At 57.2% G+C, this 10,819-nt stretch overlaps 2 protein-coding genes across 2 annotated transcripts; both read left to right on the top strand.

The window, feature by feature from the left end:
* Window positions 1-263: 263 nt before the first annotated feature.
* LOC308659083 (neutrophil gelatinase-associated lipocalin-like) lies at window positions 264-6,471 on the top strand (the record flags this gene model as incomplete). Its single annotated transcript, XM_081312075.1, has 6 exons — window positions 264-519; window positions 1,046-1,182; window positions 2,282-2,361; window positions 2,559-2,678; window positions 2,903-3,004; window positions 6,302-6,471. The coding sequence occupies exons 1-6, from the start codon at window positions 382-384 to the stop codon at window positions 6,469-6,471; spliced, it is 747 nt and encodes a 248-aa protein (XP_081168201.1). The 5' UTR covers window positions 264-381.
* A 350-nt stretch (window positions 6,472-6,821) lies between these two features.
* Window positions 6,822-10,121, top strand: LOC308657675 (bublin coiled-coil protein-like). The gene is made up of 2 exons (XM_081309592.1): window positions 6,822-7,047; window positions 9,712-10,121. The coding sequence occupies exons 1-2, from the start codon at window positions 6,969-6,971 to the stop codon at window positions 9,861-9,863; spliced, it is 231 nt and encodes a 76-aa protein (XP_081165718.1). The 5' UTR covers window positions 6,822-6,968; the 3' UTR covers window positions 9,864-10,121.
* The last annotated feature ends 698 nt before the right edge of the window (window positions 10,122-10,819 follow it).

The raw sequence follows: 10,819 nt of genomic DNA, 5'->3' as shown, positions 1-10,819 counted from the left end.
AGCTTGTCCAGATCGGAGCTCTGACCTCAGACAGGGCCAGTCACATAAAGGGAGAGGGCACAAAGAATGCCCAGAGGGAACCCTTGTCCCTGCCAGACTGTGGCCTCCTGGGAATGTCCCTCCTGTCCCCCTTCCTTGCTGGCCTTCCTTCCCCCCATTTGCATAATCCTGACCAGAGGGAGGAAGGGGCAGAAACCTTGCCAAGCATTTCCATAGGAGTTTCTGGTTATTACCTCACTCTTCCTGGATTTGGCAAAGGCAATGTTACCCCACCCTGTGGGGAGCAGCAGCCAGTGGCCCATAAATGGTTCCCCCAGGCTGGGTTCCTTGTTCTCTCTGCTTCTTCCTTCAACACCTGCCAGGTTCGGCTGCCCTGAAATCATGCCCCTAGTTCTCCTGTATCTGGGCTTCACCCTGCTGGGAGCCCTGCAGACCCAGGCCCAGGATTCTGCTCCAAACCTGATCCCAGCCCCACGTCTCAGCAGGGTCCCCCTGCAGCAGGGCTTTCAGGATGCCCAGGTAAGGAGCCTGGAGGAGCAGCCGCAGGGAGGGCCCAAGGAGGCAGGCACAGAGGGAGGAGAGCTGAACCGTCCAGGGCAGTGCTGGGTGGGGTGGGCGGGAGGGGCTGCAGCATGCCCTGCACCTGGGCTCCCGGAGGAAGCCATGCTAGTCCACCCATCTCCTCCCCACCCAGGGTTGTCTAGACAGATCTTTCCAGGTTCACATCGAGTCTCCCATAATTCCCACTGTCCATGCAAGGTGGGGACATGTGTCCCTCTGCACAGATGGGGAAACTGAGAGTCTCTTGTCCAGGGCCACGCTGTCCCTGCCAACTCAGGGCTAATTCCTCTCTCAGGGATCCCTCTGGGTCCTGGAGGCCCCGAGCTCCTGTGGGCTTCTCAGAGCAGACCCAGCCCAGGGCCTTGCTGCCCAGTCAGGGGGACTCTTGGTTCCTAGATGGGCTGCCCAGAGGTGCCGGAAGGGACAGAGAGCGAGGGGTGGCTCCCAGGCCATCCCTGATCTGCCCATCATCAACTCCTTGCAGTTCCAGGGGAAATGGTATGTGGTAGGCCTGGCGGGAAATGCAGTTCAGAGAGAAGAACAGGGCCAGTTTAAGATGTACAGGACCACCTACGACCTGAAGGAGGACCACAGCTACAATGTCACCTCTACTCTGCTCAGGTGAGGCTATGACCTCCCAGGGGGCTGAGAGGCGGACTGATGTCACAGCCAAGGGCCAAGTGGGGCTGAGGGGCTCTTCATGGCTCCCACACTGACTCTCCCCCTCCGTCACCCTCGCTGCTCAGGACAGACATGCATGGAGGGCGGGAGGGAGAGACACACACCATCAGTGGAAACAAGACGGAGAAAGTAGTGTTAAAAGTGGGAGGAGAGAAACTGAACTCAGCTGGGACCCCACCAGGGCCTCCGTCCAGGGCCTCTAGGGAGGTGACTGTCAAGGACCCACGCTGCCTCAGATGGAGATGTGTGGGCCCTGAGTCAGAACTGTGCCTCAGGAACCACAAGCCACCTGCTTGGCCACCCCAGCAGGGGGCTGGTGAGCAGCCAAGGGGAGGGGAGCACTCTCAGCTAGTTTCTGGGGCACCTCACCTTGTGCCTGGGACTGCCTGAGACACCCTGGGACTGCCTGGGAGGGGTGTCTCCCCACAAGGGCCAGAATCAGAGCTCAGCGGCAGCAGGGAAGAAATAGTGGGGTGCTCCAGAGAGGTGGGGAGAGCAGTGAGGGTGCGGTCAAGGTGGGAGGTTGGGGCTTGGAACAGGGAGCAGGGCGTACCATCAGCTCCGGATTTCTGACTATGGTGACAGGAGGGATTGGAGCTGGAGCATCTGAGGAACAAGGGGCAGAAGAAAGGCTGGTTTGGGGAGCTCAGCTCTGGGGTTCCAGAAGGCAGGGTGGGACTCAGGGAATGGGGCAGGTTTGGCCCAAGAGCTAGGGGAGTGCTGGCATAGAGCAGGGGGTAAGTACCTGGGGCAGGGGACTGTGTGGAGACTGTGTCCCTTCTCAGCTGGAGGAGGGACAGGGGCTGCTGAAGGAATGTCTGAGCAGGGTCAAGTGGCTCCTTGCAGCAGACCAGGCAGGGACATATAGGCTCTGAGTGGAAGGCCCAGGTCCATCTGAGCTGGGCAGGGTGGGGACTCCTGCCATAGTGGAACTTGACCTGAGACATCAGAATTCTGCTGCATCCCTGGTCCCTCCTCAGTTAGCCTGGGAGATCAAGTTGCATCATCTCCATGCTGAACCCCCATCTCTCTCCCACAGGGACCAGGGCTGTGACCACTGGACCAGAACTTTTGTCCCAACTTCCCCACCTGGCCGGTTCACCCTGGGAAACATTAGCAGTGAGTCCTGAGTGGGTCCTGAGATGGGGCCTTGGGGTTGGGGTTCCAGGGTGCAGTGTCCTCCTGGAAGGGTCCTCCCTGACCTTCCACATGGATGCTCCCCTGTGGGGAAAAGCCCATGAGCAGTTGAGGAGAAAGGGGACAGCCCCCTCCTCCTGGCCAGGGTAGGGTCCATCCTTTGCTGTCTATACCTACAGGTTATCCCAAAATACAGAGTTACATTGTGCAGGTGGCAGCCACCAACTACAACCAGTTTGCCATGGTGTACTTCAAGAAAGTTTCTGAAAACAGGGAATACTTCAAGATCACCCTCTATGGTGGGTCCTCACCCAATCCCCTCTGGGACCCAGATCCTGGTCACGCCCTGGGGCAGGGGATCCCATTCCCTTAGACCTCAAAGTCTTCTCCAGTTCCAACACCCCTCAGGGAGGAGGTCTTTCTGCACACCCTCCATGGAAAAGGGTTTGGGTCTTGTTCATTAGCTCAACAATATTTATGGAGTGTCTTCCTGTTGGCCACTCACTGGCCATCTTGGTCACAGGGAGAACCAAGGAGCTGACCTCTAAACTGAAGGAGAGGTTCATCCGCCTTGCCAAATCTCTGGGCCTCACTGATGACCACATCATCTTCCCTGTTCGCATAGGTAACAGCCAGCTAGGGTGAAGGGAAGGGGACACGGGGACTTTCTAGGCCTTGGGAGCCACTTTAGGTTCAGGAAGATCCAACCCCTTCCTGGGGTCTGTGGAGTCCCAGCCCCAAGCACTCCCCCCTGTCAGTTTAGGTGGGGACTTCCCAGAGGAGAATTTCAGGCCCAGGCCCATGTTTCCTCAGATCACTTTCCTGAGCCACCTCCTCCCCACACTCCTTGTCCTGGGCCACCTCCTCTGCATACCCTGGGCCTTGCTATCTTGGGCCATCTCCCCCTCCCCCCCCAGGGAGGGACTTAAGAGATGTCCTGTATTTCAAGTGGCCTCTTCCAGCCAGGCCACTCTGGGCCATGGGCTAAGTGGTTGCCAGGTTCAGCAGGTGAACAGGAGGCCTGAGCAGTCATGAGGCCCAGTCCCTAGGGGCAGCCCACCCCAGGCCTTTCTCTTACACCTTTAGCCCCATCTTGGGTCCTCCTACTGCCCCAACCCTGAATCACCAGATCTTCTGCAGCTGGGCCAGAGTGGGCCTGAGGTGGCCCAGGGGTAGTGCAGGGGTCCTTGGCAGTCAGAGAGATATCACACATGCACACACAAACATGGACTTTCTCCCCCACAGATCAGTGCATTGACAACTGAACCAGCCGTGAGGATGTCTGCTCGGGGGGTCTACAGGAGGCTGGGGTGCAGAGGGAAGGAGGTCTCAGGCCTACCTTTGCTCCTCTCGCTGTTCCTGGAAACACAGCTATCTTCACTTTGATGTCCTCTCTCAAGTGCCTCCTGCTTTCCAACCCCTGTCCTTTCTGTAATCTCTGCTGTGTTACCTGACTGCCCCACCAGCCACAATGCCAGGTTCAGAGCTGGGAGACCCTTCTCATGGTACAGTACTGCCCTGAAAGCCTCTGATAAAGCCCTCCTTGTCTGCTAAATAAACCCATGCCACCAGTCCCCGAGTCTGTGCTCCCTGAACCCTGGTGGGAGGGAGGGCAAAGTGTGGCCTCACACCAGCATGAATCCAGGGATGGAGTCTCCAGAACCCAACCTGAAGTTAGGGTTACAGAGAGACCACATAAAGGGAAGACTTTAGGACTCATGGCTCTCCCTCCCACCATTATCATCCCTGCCAACCACCCTGAGTCCTCTTCCATAGAACAAAATCGGGCTTAGCCAGGAACAGTGGTACATGCCTGTAATCCCAGTGGCTTGGGAGCCTGAGGTTGGAAGATTGGAAGATTACAAGTTCAAAGCCAGCCTCAGCAACTTTCAAGACCTTAAGCAACTTGGCGAGACCTTGTCTCTAAATAAAATACAAAAAAAAAAAAAAAGAGCTGGTGATGTGGCCCAGTGGTTAAGCACCTTGGGTTCAATCCTTGGTACCCACCCCCCCAAAACCGGGCTTATTCCTGCTTTGATTGGGCATGCCTCGTCACCTACAGAGAAGCACAGCCTTCACAAGCCCTTGCTCACAAGGGCTGCCTGAGCCAACAGAAGCACTGATGGCACCACACCTCATGCCCATACTAAATCATTGGTAACAGGCCTCACAGCACTGGCCGCAATAGGGCCAGGGAGCTGAAGGGGCCTGGAATGGTTGTAAGATGCATCTATCCTGACTCACCAGGCCCCTGTGGATTATGGAGGCTGCATCCAGGACAGGGGTGCACAGAAGAAGGGATGGGTGCATCCTACCTAGTTTGAGGGCAATTCCAGGCAGAGGGTGAGTAAGGGTATAACCCTGGACCCCTGCCAGACTCATAGGTGGGGACTGTGTTCATGCTGACCCAGTTTAGAGGGCTGCCCCTCACCCCCACACACCCTATGACCTCCAGCCACCTGAAGGGACATTCTGAAGCCTCAGGAGGGTGAGTTGAGGCAAAGAGGGGATAAGCTGCCAGGGATCCTGCCTACTAGGAGTAGGCTTAAGGCCCCAGACTGGCACCCATCATATGGCTGGGCCTGAGCCAGGCCTGACAAGCCCCTGTCTCCTCACTTGTCACAGATGTAGCCTCTCCACGTCCGCATCATATACAAGAACATACCCTTCCTGCCTCTCTTCTCCCCATGCATGGTCAGAGGCCTGAGTGGGTGGGACTCTGAAGGAAGCCAGGCTGCCCACCCACAGACACACAGTGAAACCAAGACAAACCTTGTCCTGGCTGGGGGTAGGAAGCTATGGAGTGATGATTAACCCAGCCTTGGCTCCCCAGGAAGCAGGGCAGGTCCACAGATTGTGTCACAAGTCTGGGCCAGACTCCTTGAACAGACCAGGTTGGTACAGGCTGGGCTTCTAATGAGGGATGAGAACTGTGCCCAAGTCTAGAATGGCTTCTGGCAGAGAAGGGTACCTGGGGGGCTACTGGCCAAAGCTCTCTAGCTGGCTGAGGAGACTGAATCTGCATGCGGCACGCCTAACCTCTGGACTCCAGTTCCTTACCTTGGCCCAAGTGAGGTAACTTCCCATTGTCCCCTGCTCCTGCTGGGCCTTTCAGGATACACTCTCAGGCCCCTCCTGGGTCACTGGAGGCATGAGTTTCCTATTGCCACTGTAACAAATTGCCACAAACTGTTGGCTTTGTGCCTTCTGGTTTAGTTCTGAGGACAAGGTTTGTCTTGGTTTCACTGGGATAAAAGCAGAGTGTGAGCAGGGCTGTTCCCTCCCGCGCTCGGAAGAATCCACTTCCCTGCTCTTTGCAGCCAGAGCTGCCCAGGTGCAATCCTTGGCTAGGGCTCCTTCCTTTTTCTTCAAAGAGAGAGACAAATCCCTGTCTCTGGTCTTCCTCTTCTATCAAGGAGGACCAACTGGTCGGAATGAAAGACCTCTGAACTTCTCTGGGTACTGATTCTGTGGACGCCACTGCCACTCAGCCTGGTTTCTGGGAGAAGAAGGCAGGACGGCTAAGTACAAGTTAGTGGTGGCCCATATAGCAGCATTCACTACACCTCCCCTTACCTCAGGTGAAATGGTGAAGGTGGCTTCAGGGATAGGAGAGTTTTCCACCCAATGTCACCATCTGGGACATCCAGCATGAGACCAGGACCAGGCTGCAGTAGCCATAGGTCCTCCTGGCCACTACAGCTGCAGGAGTAGAAGTGAGCCCATCTCCCTTGGGACATGGGCTTACAGCTCAGTTGGACTCTTGGCCAGGGCACATCTCTAGGTCCAATGCAGGAGCGACACTTGCTGGCCCGATGACTTTCTGCAGGAGGTGGGCAGCAAACCTTTTCCTTATGAACATGACGAGTCCTGGGGGCCACAATCAGGAGGAGTCTCCCACTCCTCCCCACCACTGCCCCAGTTATGCGGCTCTTCTTGAAACGGGACTGTGTCTACCTCTGGTCCAGAGCTGGAGCCCATACTGGTTTCGACGCACAAGATGTAATTATTGAGAGCCCGAAGAGAAATGCCGAAGACCGGGAGGCCCTGGACAGAACAGGGGTGTGGGTCGTTTCCGCAGGGACTGGGTGAAGGGCAGGAGGTGGACCCTCCATGACTCTGGGGGATTGCGAACAGGAATTTCCCGAAGTCACAGGAGGCCTCGGAAACTCCGTGTCTGAGGGCGGAAGCAGCAGGATGGGGCGTAGTGGGGGGTCCCACACTGCCCCGCCCCTCTACGGGGCTCGCTCGGGCTCGCTGGCCCTCGCCGCGAGCCCGGACCTCCACCGCCGGGGATTCCCCGCGGGCAGCAGGCCCCGCCCAGCGGGCAGTGGGCGGAGCTCGACTGTGAGGCGGGGCGCCGGCGGGGCCTGGGTCGAGGGGCGGAATCTGCCTGCGGGGCGGGGCAGGGTGGAGTTCGGGCCGCGTGGCTCCGCCCCAGGGCGGGGCCCGGCCGCCATCTGCAGCTGCGTTCCACCCTTCCGGCCCCGCGTTCTACCAGCTGCTCCTACTTTCCGCCCGTCGCCCGCTGGAGGCGGACCGCCGCCGTGTTCCTTCCTCGCGCGGCCCCAGCGGCGCCCAAGCCCGCAATGTCCGGCCCCAACGGGGACCTGGGCATGCCGGTGGAGGCGGGCGCGGAAGGCGAGGAGGATGGCTTCGGGGAAGCAGGTGATCCAGGGGGCTTCAGGGACGGCCTTTGCTTTTCCAGGGGTGCCCTCCTGGGAGCGGGCACCGGTCGGGGACGGGGCTTTGAAGGGTCAGAAGAGCCCGCCCCACCCGGCCCTGGGTGAATCCCGAACTACAGGCGCCGGCTCGGAGGTGCAGGGCGAGCACCGTGAACGGATCCCTGGGAACCGCAGCATTGGGGGAACCGTGGGCAACCAGCCCCATTTTACAGATGGGGAAACGGAGGCAACTTGAGGGGCTCGCCCATTTGGAATTTGCTCCAGCCACTTCCTTCGCCCCCGCGGGCGGGGCCGAGTTTGGCGAGTTTGGCTCTACCGGAGCGACTCATTGGGGCTTTGCTGAGTCAGGACCCCCAGCCATCTGGCTTTGCTGGGGTAACCTGCCTCCAGAGCATCCTGTTGTGTGCAGAGCACTGTGGGAGGGCCGAAGAATCATCAGTCCAGGGCTGTTTCCCCCTCTATAATGTAAGAATAATGATTCAGTGTCGCCTGCATTGAGATGGGTCAGGAGTAAAGGAAAAATTGAATGGAAAATGCTTAGCGCTTTCCAGAAGGCAGGTATTCATTCAGTAAGTGGTTAGTATGGTCGTTTTTTTTTAGTGTAGTAAGGATTGGTGTATTAACATGATTTTGTAAATGTGGGGTAAGGATGGATTATGCTTTTTGTTTCTGTTAACAGCTTTATTGAGCTATAATTCACATACTGTACAGTTTTAGGATTTTAGTATATTCACATAGTTGTGTATTGATCACAATAGCTTAGAACATTTTAATCACCTAGGGTCTTCTTTTAACAAAGGTACAAGGCCTTTCACTTAGGGGACAAGCATTGGGCTACTAGGCTTGCACTGTTGACCAAACAGTGTGGTTACTGCTGGTAGCCCTGTTGGGGGCATCAGGAAGGGCCTCCCAGAGATTACATTTAAGTGAATGTTGGCAGATTCACAGGACAGTGGGGAGAAGCCAAGTCCTGAAAGACTTCTAAGTACCCTTGATACAGATAGCTGGCCTGGAGTGGTGTGGAGACACCCACCTCCCCCATTCCTTTTTCCAGTTTGTCTCTGACACAGTGCAAAATATTTATGGTAATGACTGCCTGTGGCCAGACCCTATCTGAGCTTTTTTTGTGTGTGCTCTGCAGGGGGAGTCAGACCCAGGACCTCATGCATGCTATACAAGCACTCTTGTGGCTGAGCTCTTGATACATTTGAAAACTTGTTTCTTAGCCCCTTTTCCAGAAGGGAACTGTAGTGACTGCAGTAACCCAGAGAGCTGGAACTCAGACCCAAGGGCCCTGATCCCCAAGTCAGAGTTTCAGTGGTCACCAACCAGCTGTACGACCCTTGGCTGGTTCCTTTCTTCTGAGGCTTCCGTTTCCCCATCTGTACCATGAGTGGAATGGACTTTAAGATCAGCAGATTCCCAGGACTCTTTGTCTCTGAGGGGTGCCCATTTGCAAGAATGCAGGCACATTTGCACCCCCAGTCCAGACCTCCTGGGCCCTGGCCTTTTCCATCACCACCAGCCGCTTCTCCTCTGGTCCCAGACTGGCAGCTGAGTGCATCTGAGTCATGGGCTGGCTCAGAACTGGGTCCCGCAGTGGGCACAGGCCCAGACCTTGGGTCCTCAGGGACACTGTGTTGCAAAGAGGCCAGTCAAGAGTGGCAGTAGAGGAGTGAGTGCCAGGTTCTAGTGGAGACTAGGGAAGACATCTGGGAGGCTGCATTTTGAGCTGGTCCTTGAAGGGTTGTTGAGGCTGAAGCATTGTAGGTGACAGAGACAGTTGAGCAAAGGCAGAGGTGGGATCAGAGCTTCTTCCACTCACTCATTCATTCATTCAACGAACGCCCACTTTGTCAGTGAGGGCACTGGGAAGACAACAGAAAACACAAGACCAGTCACCTCTCAAGGAGCTTTATTTGAGTGGGCGACACCCACCACACAAAATAATCACAGCAGTCAGTCCTGAGGGGAGGCCATGGAAGTGAGCAGAGGCAGGCTGGGGGATCAGGACAGAGGACTGATCTGGTCTGGGACACTGGGAAGAGTCCCTGTGGTGTCATCCATACTGAGTCTTCAAGGGTGAGTGGGACTCATCAGGGAGAAGAGGAAAGGACGACAGGAGGAACCCACACACCCCAGACAGGGGCACAGCACATTCAAAGGGCTTGAGGTGAGAGGATAGGAGAAGACTTGGGAGACGGGGCTAGAGAGAGGAGCAGGGGCTGGGCCCCATTCCAAAGCCTGGGAGAGTCCACTGGGTGTTTTGTCCTGAAGGCAGAGGGAGACAGGGAAGGGCTAGAGAATAGGGCCTGCCTGGGACAGAGGCGTTGGTTGCTCTAATCAGGAATGTGGGCTCTAGGCAGCTGCTGAAGGAAGGGTAAAGGATGCTTGGTACCGGGCAGGAGCTCCCAGGCAGGACACGGGCTGACTGCCCTGCGACCACCCTAACCCTAGAAAGAAAGTTGTTGCGCTAAGGTTTTATCTCTTCAAAGCCTCTTTCGGGATGTCTACCCATTTCCAGATAGTGACACTGAGGCTCAGAAGTAGGGACTTGCCCCAAGCCCTTTTGGAGTCAGCTGGGGGACAGTGGGGTGTGAGTGCTGAGGAAACACAGGAACTTGGCTGTTTTCCCCCTTCTTCCCAGAGTATGCGGCCATCAACTCCTGTCTAGACCACCTGGAGGAGAAGAACGACCACCTCCATGCCCGCCTTCAGGAGCTGCTGGAGTCCAACCGGCAGACGCGCCTTGAGTTCCAGCAGCAGCTCGGGGAGACCCCTGGTGATGCCAGCCTCTAGGCTGCACGCGCCCCGCCAGGCCCCAGCCCTGCCTCTCTGGGCCAGACCAGCCGAGCACTCACCACCTGGCTTAGACACCTTCTCACGGTCTGGCCTTTGGGTCTCCTGGTGGGTCTGTCACTGGGCCAGCCCCCACTGCCCAGCATCCTTCCTGGGGCCAAGTGGGGACCTGCAACCCCACCACTTGCCTGCCTGCCCAGCTCCTGAGTCCTCCACTCCTCCCAGGACCAAGGGTCCACATTAAATGGGTCCCCCATACCACTGTGCCCCTCTTCTCTGTGTGCTGGGATGAGGACTCCAGTGGCCACTGGAGGGGAGTGGGGTGGTCAAGGCGTCTGGGCACATCTGCCAGGGGTGGGGTTTGTGGCCATCTTGGACTGGAGGGTGCAGTGAGGTTGGGGCCGCCTCCCTACTTGGTGTGTCCCTCCCTGGCCAGCAGCTGCTTCCCAGCCTGGCTGACATGCAGTGGTGGCCCAGTGGTCCAATGGTGCTGGACATGCCCTATGGCCCTGTGGCATGCACTCAGTCTCCCAGGGTACCGGGGCCTTTAACAAGACAGCTGGGACCAAGACAGGCTGCGTGACCTTGGCATTGTCCTGCTCCTGGCCTGAGTCTCCCCAGCCGGCCACTAGCAGGCTGGACTGGTTGCCTGTCTCTAAGGGTCTTCTTAAGAGAGAAGACAACAGAACTCAGGAGCCGGTGTGGTGTGGGTCCCCTCTTGATGGTCCTGCTAGTGCTGCCTGGCTGGAGGCCGCAGCCCTGCTGAGGAACCAGGAACTCAGAGCCACAGTGCCTGAGGGGCAAGGACCCCCACACCTGCACCTCAGCTCCCACAAGGTCCAGCTAGAGAGGCCAGCATGGGCATCAAGCGCACACCTGGTCAAATCCTGGCCACTTGCCAGCTCTGTGACCTTTGGCAAGTCACTTGACCTTGCTAGGCCTCAGTTTCTTCATCT

Source organism: Spermophilus citellus (genome assembly GCF_964194105.1).
Source record: "Spermophilus citellus genome assembly, chromosome: 10".
Classification (NCBI taxonomy): Eukaryota; Metazoa; Chordata; class Mammalia; order Rodentia; family Sciuridae; genus Spermophilus; species Spermophilus citellus.
This window is presented reverse-complemented; position numbering and strand designations above follow the sequence as displayed.

Coding starts and splice junctions, on each gene's coding strand:
- LOC308657675 (XM_081309592.1), top strand. CDS start 6,969: ATGTCCGGCCCCAACGGGGACCTGGGCATGCCGGTGGAGGCGGGCGCG. Junction 7,048..9,711: donor GGATGGCTTCGGGGAAGCAG/GTGATCCAGGGG, acceptor CCTTCTTCCCAG/AGTATGCGGCCATCAACTCC.